Raw genomic sequence first — 17,511 nt, forward strand, 5'->3', positions numbered from 1 at the left:
GCCTCCGTCCCGGTGACGCGACCGCCGTCAGAGGCCGGGTCACTCCCTCTTAAAGGGGAAGCGAGGCAGCGGGAGCTCCTGCCGTGACGAGGAGGCGCCGCCGCCAGGAAACGACGGGGATCGGCGGGCTGAGGTGAAGCGAGGGTGAGGTGAGGTGAGGCGGGGCGGAGCACCTCGATTCCCGCCGCCGGTTGTGGGCGGGGCCGCTCGCCTACCGGGGGCGGGCCTCGGGGGTCGGCCGGAACCGGCTGGCTATGAGGAGAAAGGCGGGGTGAGGGCCGTGGGTCGCCGCGGTGTCGGGTCTGAGGCCTGCTGGGCTTTTCCGCGGCCCCGGTGAACCTGATCTGTAACGGTGCTGTTCGTGTTCCGTAGGAGCTGAAGATGAGCACGCCGGTGACGATGTCAACTTACGTCCGGTGCCTCAGCTACGGGCTCCTGAGGCAGCTGGCAGACTTCATCGACCCGCAGGAAGGGTGGAAGAAGTTAGCAGTAGATATAACCAACCCGACTGGTGAAAGCAGATACAACCAAATGCACATAAGGTCCAATATGGATGTCATGTAACATAATCTTATTAACTGTTAAAACACCGTTGTCCATCCTATTACTGTAACTGGCAGTTTGTGTGCCAGTAGGTACTTACACATTACAGTACCACTGCCTTAGGGAACTCAAGGTAATTACTTGTAATTGTCCTGTAGTTCAGTTTTCAGACAAGCTATAGCCAAAGAAAACTGAGTAAGGAAATTAGAATTCATTAGAGTCACAGGCATAAGTATTTTTAGCAATACAACATTAGCTGTATAGCTTTCTGTGCAGACCGAAAAACACTGACTTCACTGTATCTTCACACAAGAGCAGCACAGGACACAACTGGACTGTAACTCCTCATTTGCTGTTCCCTAAGAGAATGTCCAGCAAATGTGGGTAACCCAAGGCCTAAAAGTAACAAGTTTAATTGAGAAGTAATGTCGGCAATATTTATGAACTGCTTGAAGGGCTTGGTGAATCCTTAAGATGTCTCAAAGGTTATGAGGTTTTTGGATACCCTATGTATCATCTTGAGTTTCCAGTCTGTGGTGGTTTAACCCCAGCTGGCAGGGCACAGTCTTTCTAGTGATGTTAGCAGTAAGTCTTCATTTGCCTTTCTGTAATGACACTAAGTCAGTCAGAATACTGGACTTCAATTTCTGCATAATGTACATCCCAAACCATTGAGAATGAAGTGTGAACGTCAAATGGGTGGGAAAAACAATTTAATTCTGTTTGATTGGGCTCTGACTTGCCCTGTGTCTGTCACTGACATTCTCTTCTCTGTTAGTTCCATGTGGCAAAATATTATGGGTCCTGAGCAACATGTTAAAGCCATGTATGCATATTTTTCCCTTTGTTTTTCCAAAATTTTGCATTATTTTTTCCACTGAGTTTCATTTTTTTAATTACTTTTAGATGCATTTTCAGAAGATCTGCAAATAGTTGTACAGTTCAGTACATTCAGAATTTTGGGGGCTTTGCTTGTGGGGTTTTTTGTCGTTGTTGTCATTTACCTTTAATCTCTTCTTCATAGTTCTTGAGATCACTTTTTTTTTTTTTTTAAATGTTGGTCTTAATTTATCTTTTAGGAGATTTGAGGCATTTGTCCAAATGGGAAAGAGCCCCACGTGTGAATTGCTTTATGACTGGGGAACCACAAACTGTACAGTTGGTGATCTTGTGGACCTGCTGATTAGGAATCAGTTCCTAGCACCAGCAAGCCTTTTGCTTCCAGGTAACTGTTACTCTTGTACAGTTTGCACTGTGTTCTCAGCTTTCTGAGATGCTAAAAAGCTTACCAGTAGCATGAAAATGAGAAAGGATTAAGTCAAAATAACCAAAAGTGGATATATTTTCCATTATTTGTAATAACAGTTTAAATAAGAGTTATGAGTTTAAGTAAGAATCCTGCAGTTTAGACATGGTGGCAGAATATGACCTACTCATGATGTTTATGTATCACCTAACCTTAGTAAATGCTGGCATTAATGTTACTTGTTTTATCCGATTCCTAATGTAGTTAACAAGTTTTCTAAATTCCATTTTCAGAAGCTGTAAGGATGGCACAAGAAGTTACAATACCTCTTTCTTCACAGGAAACATTGCCTATACATGAGAAACAACTGCCTGTACAGGAAAAAGAAGTGGCTTCTATACAGCCTGTTTTAGGTCAGAGTACTGAGAAGCAACATTCAGCTCCTTTTTTCAGTCAAGAAAACAGCAGCCCACAATCCAGTAACACAGGTAGGCACTTAGTTTGGTAGAATTAAGTACAATCTTTTTTGCTGATCTGTCCTTAACCCTACATAAAATAAATCCTAGCAATGTATTAATGACTATATTCCTATTGTCCTGCATGTTATAGGAAACATCATCTTCCTTTTGCTTCTGTTCTGTGTGGCTGTGAATTTAGCTTGGGTAATAAGATGTCCGAGTATGGAGAGGCACCTTGCTGATAGGGCAGCTACTGTGACGAAAACTTGACTGTTAGCTAAATCACAGTTTATTTTGTGCTACATATAATCCTCTTGCCCTTTTTAAATACTGATTTTATGGACTGTTTAGCATCTGGCATTTTAAAGCTGGATTTTATATGTCAGAAATGACTAAGAATGTTGAAGAAAAGATGACTAAAGAAAGCATCCTAGGAAAGTGTAAGGTTGGTGTACTCCTTCCTAAAGGTCCACTTTGGTGTTGCTGCCCAAAGCATGATGTGGTCTAGATATATTTTTACATCTGACACAGTGTGGCTCTCCTTCTTTTTTTTCTTTTTTTTTTTTAATTCTGATCTGCTGCACTATCATCTATATTATGAATATTAACAAAAACTATTCGCAGAAGGCTGCTTCAGTGCTAATTGTGAAGAAAATTATGCATATCTATTTGCACATATTTATAACATACATATTTATAAGTTAATTTGTTTTTCTGGTATCTTCATCACAAAGCTAGAAGTAGGGCTCCATTATGCTAGGATTTATGTGGCAGCAAGTTTGTGGTTTAGTAGAACTGAAACAGAAAATCTATTCAGTGTATTTGTTCCTTAAGTGAAAAACATAGCTCTGTGCTAAATGGTAAATGTGTCTTTCAGGCTTCCATAATTTTTCATTTCATGATTTGGAAAGCATTACAAATAATTTTGATGCACGACCAGAATCAGCTGGAGGCAATAAACTGGGAGAAGGTGGCTTTGGCGTTGTGTTCAAAGGCTACATCAACGGCAGAAATGTGGCTGTCAAGAAGCTCGTTGCTGTGAGTTGTCCTGGGCATTTTTCCTTTTAATGGCTATGTACTTTATAGCATAGACTTGTTTATCTGTGGGAAGTATTGAACGATATACTTCAAAAAGCATCACCAACTTAGACATCAGTTGAGCTGAGAACCTTATCCTGTTAGTCCCATGAGTGGTGTGAGTCAGCACAGCCACCGGAGATGAAGTCTTGCCTTTTCTGTAGCACTCCTTTCAGTGGTTCAGACAAGCTGTCTGGAAGAGCAAAGCACCCCATCTCTTCCCCTCCCTTCCTCCTGTGTACCCAGGAAGTGGCAGAAGGACAGGAGTGCTAGGGAGGTTTCCCCTTCAGAATCAGATGAGCAATTCACAAGATAAATAGTTATTGCCACAGAATTTTAATCTTTTTAACTAGTGGTTTGTGTTAATAATTAATTGTGCAGTAAGTGCTGTTAGTGGGTAACTGCAGTGAAATGGTTAAGTTTGTGACTGTGCAGAAATTGAATCCATTTGTCCAATAATAGTGTGTTCCAAGGAATTAAAAATCATATTCTGATAGTTTGAGTTGAGTAAAAAAATACTGAAAACAGCTAAGTAGTTATTACATGTAACTAATCTAAAGAAGGGCTTATAATTCTGGTTTTTAATGGACAACTGCATGTTTTAATATGGCCAGCAGTATTAACATCAAATACTTCCTTTTGTAGATGGTTGATGTTAGTGCTGAGGACTTGAAACAGCAATTTGATCAAGAAATAAAACTGATGGCAAAGTGAGTACAGTCTTACACAATGTCATTATAGCCTTTTGTTGGAACCTGAATCGGCAGATAACACATTGGCTAATGTGATCCCTTATTTTTGTCTTTCTAGCATAATTTAATGATTTTCATGTTAAGTGAGAATGTTTCATATACAGCATGGCTGTATGTTTTTTTTCATTTTAAATGACACCACTGCAGAAGCCTAGCTATGTGCAGTAGTGCTGGAACAAGTAATTGGGGATAGAGTTCCTTCTGCTATTTTTCTCAAATGTTGGGAGTCTTTCAGAGCATGTACAAATAAAATTTTTTTGCTGTAGGTGTCAGCATGAAAATCTGGTAGAATTACTTGGTTTCTCAAGCGATGGTGCTCAGCCATGTCTGGTGTACGAGTACATGCCCAACGGTTCCCTGCTTGACCGACTTGCTTGTCTGGTAAGTAAAATGTTTTTGAGTTTCCAGTTGTTGTACTTTGCTGAAAAATAGATATCTACGAAATGGCTTTGAAACAGGAATGAACCATAATGGCCAAATGATGTCTCACTACTTACTTCTGTGCTCTGTAAGACAAATATGATGACAAGTATCCTTCCGATAATATTTTGTACAAATGTTTTAGACACATCAAAGTCAAAGCAGGCTGACAATACAATGTCATGCACCAGTACCTGAAGTGGCACAGGAGCTTGGACTTGTTATGCTTCTGTGAAGCAGGGCAAAGTGTGCTGCAATATTGTTCCAGGTTCTGACATTTCCATGGTGTCTGCTAGTTCCTGAGTTTCTGCATTGTGCAATTGCCCTTTTGTTCAATGCCCTTGTGACAGCAGTTTTAACACAATGTTCACAGTCTGCGTATCTCTTTCTGAAGTGCCTAAATAAATGGGAACTATGTTTGGGGTTTTTTTTAGTTAGCACTTTGTATAAATGCAATGCTTGCTTCTGATTTAATCTAATGATGTATCTTCTAGCCTTGGCCTTTCATAAATAATAAGTTGCTTTGTTTTTGGTGAGGCAACTCTGTGTATGAAGGACAGAGTGATACCAATAGTAAGCCAGACTTAACCTAATAGATGAATGACCATCTTAGTTTATTGAAGGAATTAAAAAATCTACTTTATACTAAGCAAATGCAGCTTCTGGAGTTGTGATCTGGTGAAGATTTTAAACTGATGCTACTTCAAGCCCCATACTCCCAGACCTTAAACATGTCATGTTGCTTTTTTTTTGCACTGATCTTTCTGTTGTACACCCTCAAGTATATTTAGTAGTTAGGTTAGGAAACTAATCAGGCTGAAAACACACTCTGTGGAAAAAAAATCTTTAGGTTTCACTCAGAGACATTTCCTCTGCAGGGCCATGCCAATAGTTCTGCCCCAACAGGACAGGAGTGATTTTAGAATGAGTACCAGTGGTTGTGGAAAAGACTGGATTTGTTTGTTAGCACTGCTGTCTCAGGTTGGTTTGATTGATTTGTTTGCAAATGACGTGTATGATCTATTTTTTTAAACTGAACTAGTGCAGAAGAGAGACAAAGTTTTACTTAAGGCCCTGCAAGCTTGTCTATAGGAATGAGCAGTGCTTAACAAGGATGTCTATAAAATGTTCATTCACGTAAGTTTGGCTGTTAGCATCAAGTGAGATTAAAAGATTGGTCGTAATTGAAAGCTAACGTAGAAATAACTGAACCCTTTACAAGGAAGAGACAAACTTTCTGTATATATTACAAAGACTCTAAGTCAGAATTAATAAATTAGAATCTTCTGATAAATTGAATATGTGAGAAATGTGCATACTGAAGGTGCATCCTTGCTGGTAACTTCATTTTGTGACTTGACGTGTTTGAGGCACAGACTCTTGCGTATGTCATCTTTTTGTTATCTGGACTTTAAGGAGCTAGCAACGGAGGTGGTAGAATGGCGAGATACTCTAATGGTCTACCCTTGGCCACTGACAAGATTTAAGAGGTGGTTTTGAAATGTAGGTGTCTTCCTTCCCAAGGTTTAGTTGGTAACATGAATTGAACTAAATTCGTGATGTGGTGAATCTAAAATGACTGGAAGATTAACTCCTCACAGTTAGTAAAAACTTTTGACGGCTTTGCATTATTTACTTTGGGTTAAAGGCTCTGATATTGGTGCTGGTACAACGTGGAAGATGTGGTAGATACATAGAGTTCTTGTACAGAACAAGATAGATACAGCGAGTTCTTCTACAGCAGCCGGCCTTGCAGGGTTAGAGTTGACTCTTATCAAGAACACTGCAATGGGTGAATTAGTCTCGGGCAAAATGCAGGGGAAAGAACTGAATGTGACAAATGCATGTATTTCTGCCCAAGGGAAGAAATGTATGGTGTTAGTCTTTCTAACAATTTATTTGAAAACTACAAAGCATAGCAAGAAGTGGATTTTAGATTGTGGAGGGTTTTTATGGTTTGGTTTGGTTTATATAAGCATATATGTATTACATTTTCACCTCTCTACTTGCCTTTCTTCTTGTTAAAGGATGACACTCCACCAATTTCTTGGAATACAAGATGTAAAATTGTTCAAGGTACAGCAAATGGCATCAACTTTTTGCATGAAAATAATCATATTCACAGAGATATTAAAAGGTAAAAGCTGCTGATTATCTCTGCCTGTGTTTTCCCCCTTCTTTTTTGTTTTTCTTCTTCCACGTGTTTAAAATCATTTTAGAGAGAATAAACTGCAACAAGCATTGCTTCAGCCAAGGGCACAGTCTTTTCTGCAAGTGACATCCATCACCATAATCTTGTTTGTGCCACAAGGACGTGACCAGTACAGATTTCTAAAGAGAATTATGAAGCTATTAGAATCATAGAATTGTTCAGGTTGGAAAAGGCCTTTAAGATCAAGTCCAACTGTTAACCTAGTGCTGCCAAGTCCACCACTAAACCATGTCACTAAGTACCACATTCCCAGGTCTTTTGAATACCTCCAGGGGTGATGACTGAGGCACTTCCCTGGGCAGCCTGTTCCAGTGATTGACAACCCTTTCAGTGAAGAAATTTTTCATAATACCAAATCTAAACCTCCCCTGGTGCAACTTGAAGCTCTTTCCTCCTGTCCCATTGTTTGTTCCCTGGTAGAAGAGACTGACACCTCCCCCTACCCCACTACAACCTCTTTTCAGGTAGTTATAGAGAGTGATAAGGTCCCCTCTGAGCCTCCTTTCCTCCAGGCAGAACAACCCCAGTTCCCTCAGCCGTTCCTCATCAGAGCCTTATTCTCCAGACCTTTCACCAACTTTGTTGCCCTTCTCTGGACCGGCTCCAGCACCTCAGTGTCTTTTACTGAACACAGTATTCTAGGTGTGGCCTCACCAGTGCCGAGTACAGGGGAATGATCACTGCCCTGGCCCTGCTGACCACAGTATTTCTTGGCTGCCTGAGCGCAAACTGGCTCATGTTCAGCTGGCTGTCGATCAACACATCCAGGTCCTTTTCTGCTGGGCAGCTTTCTGCCATAGAATTTTCTATTATGATTTGGATTGTAAATGTAACTTGTAAAATGTAAGCTTTAATTTGTATTGCACTCTGTTACTATTAAATAGTGATTTGAGTGCTGCAAGAACACCCAGGTGTTCTGTTCTTTCACAACTACTGCTGATGAAAAAGCTGCTATTAGGGAACATAATGACTTTAAATGAGGAGTTTTTCAGATGAAACCCACCTTCTTCTTTTTCTTTGTCCTAGAACATTTCTTCAGAGTGTCTCCTTTGATTTACTGCTATTTATTATAAAGACAGTAAAATTACTTCAGTCAGGTTATGAAGTTCAGGGTTCTTTAAGGATGATGTTCACTTGTTTGTTACACCAGATGTTTTCCTAGAGATAGGAGCTTAGAAGAGGTGATGATTTTGTTGTAGAGTTTGGTAGAGCTTTTCCTTTTATTTTTCTTTTTTTTCTTCCTTGCTACAGTTGGTTGTATTCTTGGGGTTTTTAAGTACCAAAGCAGCCCAAATCTTTGAAGGAAAGCCCCAGATGCATTACTCCTCTGCGGGTTAAGAAGGATCAACTGGCTGATTGGGTGTCATAGATGAATGTTTCAATAGCTTTCTGACTTCTGGCACCTGCTAAATGTAGGCTCTTCGGTTTTGTGACCTTCCAGCTTGTAAGGAACACACTTTTCTTTTTCAGCCTGCCTCATAGAATGTGCTTGCTGCTTTTAACAACTTGTATCTTTTTTCTTTCCTGCTTAAGCCTCTGGACAAGTGTAATGACTGGAAGGGATGCATTATTTTACCTTGTGCTCCTCTACCCTTCTAACTGCTGTGAGTTGATCATATTACAGGATTGGGTTTTATTTTGTTTTGTTATTTTGGATTTCGTTTTGCAACCTCTTGCCCTTGCAGTCTGAATAGTTAATAAATTTGGTTGGTGTATGAAGAGTGCTGCTGCTCACAGGTGAAACATAGAGGAAGAGACATCTAAGATTTAGTCTTCATTTTGCTGTGATGTGTGGAGACAATTTGTAACCACATTGGCACTAGAACAGCTTCTCTGTAGGCTAGAGGGGACAAGATTGAATGGGTGTTCTCAAAGTCATCCATAGTTTTTTGGCTTGGATATGCCCAGGAAGTAGTTAATTTCTCTCTTGAAGCTTGATGGTTGCAGTAAAACTTGCTTCTGTTGTGCTCTTTGCGGTGAATCAAAAAACTGACCACTCTTTGGGCTTGACTCAAGTTGATAAGAAGCTCAGATATATGAAGTTGTCATACTGCCCTTCCTTCTTTTCACTGCTGAGCTTTAAATACAAAACCAGATGGGGGATGATGCCTTGACCAATGTTCAGCCCTTTGCAGTGGCCTTTTATTTAACACTATTTACAGCAGTTCTAACACCAACTGATCTGTTGTAACTAACAGCTGTGTTAATTTTGTTGAGAAGGTTTGGAGAACAAGAAGGGGAAGTTAGACATGCAAGTTTCTAGTGAGTGTTAATATACTGTGTTTGGCTATGTGGTTTTCTTATGGTTCCATTAAGGGAGTCAGAAAGTTAGGATTACAGAAGTGTTAAATCGAGTGATTTTTAAAACGTTCCCAAGTGCCAGAAGTTTAAAAAACAATAGAAGATTTATGCTGTAGTTCAACACAGTGAGTATTTTATGAAAGCATTAAAGTCTGTTGGATGAGCCTCATTTTTCAGGGATTTTTTCAAGGAAAGTAAAGCTGGAGATCAAGTGTAAACACAGCACATGTATTATTCCAGCATTAATAAGTTTTCTGTTTCTCTTCCAAGAAAAGAATTAAGAGTATTAGTATTCATTTAGCACATGAATTTGGAATGGTTGACGTAGTACTAGATAATAGGTATAAAAACCTGCTTTTGTTAGTTCTGAGATTTAGACAGTTAAGAATTGTACTGTGATCCAGTACCAGTTGATCAAAGTATTCTCTATTATCCTTCTTAAAGAAAGAGTATTCTGATGCAAAACAGGGGTGTAACATAATTGGTGTCTTATAAGCAACTTCTTATATTTGTAGGGTTTGTGGGTAGAGGGGGTGTTTGGTTTTTTCCCATATGGGTTTTTTTATCCCCTTTTGTGTTTGTTTTTGCATGCACAAAAAAAAAAAAGAAAAAAAAAAAAGGATGGTTCTTGGCAGCCTGTGCTTGATTTATTTAGAGCAATTAATTTTGAAATGGAGCAATTTCCAACAAAACTAATCCTCGGGTTTTGTTTTTTTTTTTTTGTTGTTGTTGTTTTATGGATAACATATCTTAGATTTCAGGAAACAGTTACTAAAGAGTTATTAGTCTATTATAAAACCTAATTACAGTACTGGTTTGGAAAACGCTTTTTTCTGATTCTTTTTCTTTTCTCTTTCCCTCTTCCCCAGTGCAAATATCTTATTAACTGATGCTTATATGCCCAAAATCTCTGACTTTGGACTTGCAAGAGCATCTGTAACATTCACACGAACAATCATGACTGAAAGAATTGTTGGAACAGCAGCCTATATGGCCCCTGAAGCTCTGCGAGGAGAGATAACACCTAAATCGGATATCTTCAGTTTTGGAGTAGTAAGTAGAATGTGGGAAGCAGTATATGAATTTCTTCTTGGTAAATAATGAAAGCATACAAAATCAAGAATATCTGAAATAAAATAATCTACTCTGATATATCACTTTTCTTTGCCCCAATATACATACTCTTAAAATAGCATTTCTAAACTTTGATGGGTTTCAAGTAATTTGAGTATGTTGAATTTGCATGTGAAAGACCAGAGTGAAATAACATTCCAGGTTGTAGCTAAATGTAGTTTAAGGTAATGTGGAACATTGTTTGGTCTTGCATAGTATGGCACAAACTTTTAACACAGGCTGGAGAAAAAGAATGGCTGGAAAAGAAAATCGTAGAATAGTTAGGGTTGGAAAGGACCTTAAGATCATGTAGGTCCAACCCCCCTGCCATGGGTAGGGACACCTTACACTAACCCATGCCACCCAAGGCTCTGTCCAGCCTGGCCTTGAACACTGCCAGGGATGGAGCATTCACAACCTCCCTGGGCAACCCATTCCAGTGCCTCACCACCCTAACAGGAAAGAACTTCTTCCTTATATCCAATCTAAATTTCCCGTTTAAGTTTTAACCCATTACCCCTTGTCCTGTCACTACAGTCCCTAATGAAGAGTCCATCCTCAGCATCCCTATAGGCCCCCTTCAGATACTGGAAGGCTGCTATGAGGTCTCCACGCAGCCTTCTCTTCTCCAGGCTGAGCAGCCCCAACTTTCTCAGCCTGTCTTCATACGGGAGGTGCTCCAGTCCCCTGATCATCCTCGTGGCCCTCCTCTGGACTTGTTCCAACAGATCCATGTCCTTTTTAAGTCGAGGACACCAGAACTGCACACAATACTCCAAGAGAGGTCTCACGAGAGCAGAGTAGAGGGGCAGGATCACCTCCTTTGACCTGCTGGTCACGCTCCTTTTGATGCAGCCTAGGATACGGTTGGCTTTCTGGGCTGTGAGTGCACATTGAAGCTGGCTCATGTTCATTTTCTCATATACCAGCACCCCCAAGTCCTTCTCTGCAGGACTGCTCTGAATCTCTTCTCTGCCCAACCTGTAGCTGTGTCTGGGATTGCTCCGAACCAGGTGTAGGACCTTGCACTTGGCATGGTTAAACTTCATGAGGTTGGCATCAGCCCAAACCACCAAGCTTGCTGAGGACGCACTCAATCCCACTGTCCATGTTACCAACAAAGATGTTGAACAAGACCAGACCCAACACCCATCCCTGAGGGACACCACTCGGTCCAAAAATAGGTGTGGTTTACTGTATTTCAGCACCAAAAATATGTTACCCATATGGGATTTGCCTTAAAGCTGAGTACAGAAAATACATGAGCTTCATATTTGAGAGAACACTGAATGCATCACAAATAGGTACAAGACTTCATTGCTACTGACCTCTTCCTTCATGGCATTTAGTTTTATGGGGAGGTGGGCCAGACAGTGTCTGAATACTTTGGAAATCCTTCTGTTATGCTCTGAAGAGGTTCAGTGTAGGGTGAGGAAAACTTGCATTGAAATTCATAAGCAAGGCTGCTAATAACAGTTAATGAAAATAAAAGTAGGAACAACAGCAGCAACATTTGGTTGTGTGGAGAGCTCTTTGGACAAACATAGTTCCTGTGAGCGTTTGTTTGAAAGAGTGGGGGTCATGCTCCTTTTTCCAAGTGATGTACATGCTCAGTATTGTTCTGTGCTTCATTTTCTCCTCTTGACTACTTTTCTGCTAGGTCTTACTAGAAATAATAACGGGTCTTCCTCCAGTACATGAGAAACGGGAGCCACAGTTACTGGTATGTTCTTTTTGCTTTCTCTTCCCCTCCCCCTGCTCCAGGATCTCTTTATGTGCAATAACAGTAAGCAGGTTGTGAGACAATCAAGTTAGCCATCAAAATACATAGTTATGAAAATAGCTCTTGTGTCAGTGTTTGTCTTAGAGGTGAGGCTGAAACTTTTGGCTGGAAGAAGATTGCTCAGTCCCCGAGGTCATCTCCTGATCTGATATTATAATTCTCTTCATTTTGGTGCCGCTTCTTATTGTAATATCATTACGCTTTATCAATGTACTCCTGTTATACAAAGATACCCTGATAGCTCCTCATTCACCAGAGCTTTTTAAACTATCCATCTCAGTTGTTTCTTTACGATTCTCTACCCTTCTTAGCATTCTTGTATCAATTTTGATTTTATTCAACTTTACTAATAATTTGCAGATACCTTGTGCTTTTAACCTTAGGGAAGTTTGGAATGTAAGGGCTTTTTTGCAGGATGAGGGGTGGATTGTACTTTGTTTTTCTACTGTTCAGTTAGTAATTCAGTCTACTAATGAGGAAAGTAATGTCTTGGAACTCTCTTTAATTAAAAATCTTACCAGGCTATTCTTAATTTAGCCTTTCATTTAGTTTAAGATTAAATTCTCTGCTACTTAGTCCAAGAAGTTTTCCTGGAATATTTATTACATAAAGACTTACTTGCTAAGTATGAAATCGCATTGAGATTTGCATTGGTTTTGCTGCATATTGTGCGACAGCAGATCTCTTCACAGCTTTAGGAATACCTGGGTACTGCTAACAGAGTTTTTGTCCTCTAAGCTGTATCTTCTGGGGTGTCATAATACTTACTCGGTTGAGCTCTGTAAAGACCTTGGAGACCAGTCCCTCTTGAACTGAACCTCGAGGTTTTGGGTGGTTTTTGTTTTGAAGCACGTTTTTCAGAAATAGGGTCTCAAATGGAGCATAATGTAAGATTGGAGTGGTACAGTTTATCTTTGTAATGTACTTTTGGGAGCACAGAGAGTGGTCAATGCAAGATGTGGCATCCTTAGCTTTGAAAATTTGGGGGCAGTTGTATGTTAGCAGTTTCAGACTGAAGCACAGAGGAAGGCAGAACTGCCTCTACCATACTAACATGTCTGAGGTATTCCTCAGTCAACATTTGTGATGAAAGATAACACATTTCAAGTGTGTTGGAGCTGGAGAGCTTGGACTAAATAAGTCAGATTTAAAAACTGGTTTAAATCTGGACAGGTCCTTTAGAATAGATAAAGCAACCACTGAGACTGGTAACAGAAGGCGTTAGTTTACAGAAAGAAGCTTTATAAAGCTGACAAAAAAGTTATTCACACTTAAACGTGCATATTTGTGGGTTATTAAGTAAACATGGATATTTTATGTTGATCTTAAAAAGAGCTTCTCTTATAAAAGAGACAGTACTAGGAAACAGCCTTCAACTGGGAGAAAGATACAGCTGTATGATGTAGCTTCAAGAAAAGTGCTTTACAATTTTGTGCTAACTCAATTAGAAATAATATATATTAAAAATGTGTAGTTCATTTATAGTCTTAGAGGCTGTTAAACAGTTATTCTGCTGAACCAGTGTCGTAATTCTTTGTCTAGAAAAGGGGTTGAGAGAAAAAAGGGACACTCAAAAGCAAGCTTTCAAAGTGTTAGTGTGGAATATGTAACGTTTGAGTGCCTACAGGCTTGCCTGCTTATTGGTACAAACTCTCTTGCAGTTAGGTATCAAAGACGAAATTGAGGATGAGGAAGCAACTATTGAAGATTATGTTGATGAAAAGATGAGTGACTGGGATGCACCCTCAGTTCATAAAATGTATTCAATTGCTGATCGGTGCCTGAACGAGAAAAAAAACAGAAGGCCAGACATGAAGATGGTATGTAGTCTCACAGAGCAATGGCTTCTTTTGAGTGTGTGTGTTTACAGTATCAGTTACTTGTATTTCTCTATGTTCTCTTGCAGGTTCAACAGCAGCTACAAGAGATAAACATTTGATAAATGTTTCTTGTGATACACACAAAAAAATTTGTCATGGAGTAGACACCAGTAGAAAATACTTTATTAGTATTTAGTGGGACACTGTCAGCTTTTCTGCTATCCAGAGCTTCCTGGTGTGCGTTTAAGGTGGGCTGTTGGCCTGTCACCACGTTTTTGCTAACTGAGCAGCCTTTCACGTATCCTTAGCCATTGGGCCCTTTTCTGTATTTACAAATTGCAGTGCTGGTATATCTTCTCCACAGCTTTTTAAATGTGTTTCTGTATTAGAATCTATTTGATTGTTTTGATTTACAAGTATCAGGTATGGCTTCTGCAAAGGCATATGACAGTAATAGGTAAATATTTTTTCTACAAACTGCTTCCTTGATGAGGTGTACTATACCTCTTTCTATTGAAGACAAAACCATTTAATAGATATGAATGGTACTTACACTGTCTGGGAGAAAAAGGAATAGTAGCACCCACTTAAAACAGACTTTGTCATTTTGACTTGAGAATTTATATTAGTGCGAATGGACTGATTGATAATGTTTGTGAATGTGATTGCTTTTCAGAATGTCCTCTCTGGATTAGTTTTAGTCAGATAAATGCTGCAAGACGTACCCTGGGTTGTGTTTTTTTCTAGTTTCAAGGATTTCCAAGCAAATTAACTGCTGTGCAGTGCAAATGCAAAAATACATCTGGCTTCCTTCCAGGGAACTCTGTATGATGACAAACCATTTAATTTCTTAGCTGCTTTGAGTATTTTATACTTCAGGGGAAGATTTGATATGGATTATAAACATAGAGGTTTATTTTGTTAAAGGGGGCATAATAATTCTGTGAAGACCAATTCTGCATTTTGCTTAGTCAAATAATTGTGTTCTTTTAAATATGTATATGTATATTAATAACTATTAAAATACACTTTTTAAAAAGCAACATGGAAAGCTTTCTAAAATAGAAACACTAAAGATCAAAGCAGACTAAAAATTGAATGAAAGTGACTATGAAGGTTCTAGCTACTGAAGCAGGTATGAAACTCCACACTGAGTAGGTATGCAAATACTCCTATTGGAAATGAAAGAGGTTATTTTCATATAACCCCTTTTCTGCACCTCATGACCTTTTTCTTGACAGCCTAGATGAAGGCTTAGCTTACAGCTAAATTTGAAATTCCATGATTATCAAAGAAAAAGGAAACACTGAGAAATGACCTGACTGCATTCAAAGATATATCTATATATATATCTATATCTTTGTAGAAAGCATGCAAGTCCTAACATGTATTAATACCATTAGATCTCTGTTAACTGTTTCTGTATCGCCTTTTCAAACTTCTAGTTTTATTTGAACCTAAACTGTAAAAAGCTGTTAACATAAATAAAACCTCTGCATCACCACAGAAAATGATTATTTCTGCTATTAAAACATTAAGCCTTTCAAACACCAGTTGTTTTACATCGCTTGCATTTCTGATAACATTGCACTAACCTCACTGCGTGGCGTAAAACTGCACGGCTCTGAACTTGGGCTTGTGGAGAAGAAAACTGCTGTAAAGCTATATCTGCTGGAGCCATTCTCCAGTTTTAAACATCTCCAGCTCTCAGGTGAGGGTTTCTTATTAGATCACATCTGCTTTTTACCATTCCCTAGAGCTAGACTGTCATCTGTAGCATTGTCCTGAAGCATGGTTGCTGAGTAACCCCAGTCAGCAATGTTTACCTCTGGTACAGGACAACAATTTTGGTTATGCATCAGCCATGATGTTCCAAGTATTAGAGGAATCTTAGCTGCAAGCACATGAGTGCCTGTTCTTGCATCAGACTGGATCATGACTGGTTGCAGCACTGCTGTCAGTACTGGAGTTTTGGCAGCCATTTTCCCCCTCACTCACTGAAAATGAAGCATGTTAGCTACCATTTCATACAAGGGGTGAAAAAGGGGTTTGAATTTGTTTAATATTATTCTAGTGAGGAATGAAAATGGAAGGTGTTAGGTAAAGCTAGCTAACTTATTTAAAATACACAGGGTATGAGGAGAAGGGACTTGCCTTTCTTCCCCTCTCCCACCTCCTCCCTCCACTCCCCCTAATGTTTTTAAGGTCTTTCTACAGTAAAGTCAACACCTACAGACGCTAACAGGGGATAGGAGGAGCTGACTTCTGTTTCACTTATTCACTGTAAAAACCTTAAGCTACCCTAGGATCCATACTGCTTTGTATTAATTACTATAGACATGCTTTCCAGGACACAAATCAGTAACTGGAGTCACTCAGGTTCTTTGTGAATACAGGGATGATCTAGTTCCATAGAACTGGAGGTGAGAGAAGATTTGCTACTGCTGGTGGATGAAGAACATGCTGCACAGGAGATGAGATAGGTACCCTCAGGATAGAGCTAGGGCTAATACAAGGAGGCAGGCCAGCCCTATGGGTGGGGAAGGTGCCACGGGGGCAGCCAAGGCCCACTGCCCTCAGTGAAAGAGCCAGACTTTTGCTTGTTAGGTATCTGGAGAACTGTCACATAAAGCAATTAATTTAGTCAGCCCCCATAAGGAAAGAAAATAGCAAGAGTGATTTACTGCAGTTCCAACTAAGCCTCTAGAAAGAAGAGGTAAGATAAAAGCAAATCTTAATAAGCCAAGGAAAATTGCTGTGAAGGAAACCGGGTAGGAAGTGCATCAGTTCTTCCCTTGACTACAGCAGGAGGTAACAGAATGCCTGTTGTGAATCAGAGCAGGGGTGTCCACGCAGCCCCGGGGGCTGGGACGTGAGCCATTAGCAGTTGCTGAGGAAGAATGCAAGAACAAGACAGAGCTGGAGAGTTAAGGCACTGCAGTATGATGGTTTGTACTGCTTGCAGCTCATTAACTTTGAAAAGGATGTGAGGTCTTCATTACTCAGCCTCTATCAATTTTTCTTTGATCAGTTTGTCCAGTTGTCTTTTCAGCCAACACACCTTTTACCAGCCACAGTACTTTGTGTTATTGAAATGGGAAGAACTGCCTCATCTTTAGATTTGGGCTGGGCAGCTGAGAGTTTAACACCCACTGACAAGGCAGCAAATAAAACTGCTCCTGATACTCATGCTCATACAGAGGCCAAGCCTGTTCCCTCCTCTTACCTTGCTCCTGCTCCTCTTATGGGAACAGCTTTGCTCCTGTATAGCATTTCACATTAAAAATACTCTCTCAAATCCTAGTTCAACATGTCTTCAAATTTCCTTCTTTCAACTGCAAAATTGCCATATCACTGACTTCCCATGGGGATGTGTTGGCAGGACAGCTAAAAGAAAAGCCAAACCACTACATGTTCTTTTCAGCTTGAAGTCTGAGTGCAATAGGAAAACTGCAACTACTTTCAGCGTAGACAAAAACCCAATGGAATAACATCATTTGAGTAGTTTAATTACATTTCCTCATGCTGAGCAAGTAACAACACATAGAAATTTAATTACTAATCAACTACTTCAGCGTTTAAAAGGATAGAAGAACTCTTGAAGGGGCTTATTATTGAAAGCATAAAAACCTCAAGAGATGAACAGCCCTGGATCCTGCTATGGAGCTCGCTGTGCTGCTTCCATGAAGCAATAGGGAAGTAGCCGTTTCCAAAACACTGTTCTTTTTACAACAGCAAAAGCCAGGATGTCTGTTTCTGCCTATCTCCCTTCTTAGGCCCTCAGCC

The 17,511-nt window shown here is 39.9% G+C and overlaps 1 protein-coding gene across 4 annotated transcripts; it reads left to right on the top strand.

The window, feature by feature from the left end:
* The first annotated feature begins 376 nt into the window (after positions 1-376).
* On the top strand, positions 377-14,320 carry IRAK4 (interleukin 1 receptor associated kinase 4). Of its 4 annotated transcripts, none has more exons than XM_061361208.1 (11): positions 377-542; positions 1,623-1,774; positions 2,086-2,277; positions 3,125-3,285; positions 3,970-4,034; positions 4,343-4,457; positions 6,524-6,633; positions 9,879-10,062; positions 11,783-11,845; positions 13,567-13,725; positions 13,812-14,320. In XM_061361208.1, the coding sequence occupies exons 1-11, from the start codon at positions 382-384 to the stop codon at positions 13,842-13,844; spliced, it is 1,395 nt and encodes a 464-aa protein (XP_061217192.1). In that variant the 5' UTR covers positions 377-381; the 3' UTR covers positions 13,845-14,320. The 4 variants fall into 4 exon arrangements, with proteins under 4 accessions (XP_061217192.1, XP_061217193.1, XP_061217190.1 ...); XM_061361209.1 differs by having other exon boundaries at positions 1,623-1,768; positions 2,083-2,277; XM_061361206.1 differs by having other exon boundaries at positions 13,567-14,320.
* Positions 14,321-17,511: the final 3,191 nt, after the last annotated feature.

This window comes from Neopsephotus bourkii, unplaced genomic scaffold, assembly GCF_033783945.1.
Source record: "Neopsephotus bourkii isolate Nb327-2 ecotype Australia unplaced genomic scaffold, CSIRO-AGI_Nbou_v1 NB_1053, whole genome shotgun sequence".
Classification (NCBI taxonomy): Eukaryota; Metazoa; Chordata; class Aves; order Psittaciformes; family Psittacidae; genus Neopsephotus; species Neopsephotus bourkii.

Bases quoted from the DNA above. Each gene is read 5' to 3' on its own strand.
- IRAK4 (XM_061361206.1), top strand. From the start codon at position 382: ATGAGCACGCCGGTGACGATGTCAACTTACGTCCGGTGCCTCAGCTAC. The intron at 4,458-6,523 runs GTAAGTAAAATG...TTCTTGTTAAAG, and splicing joins TTGACCGACTTGCTTGTCTG to GATGACACTCCACCAATTTC. The intron at 11,846-13,566 runs GTATGTTCTTTT...ACTCTCTTGCAG, and splicing joins AACGGGAGCCACAGTTACTG to TTAGGTATCAAAGACGAAAT.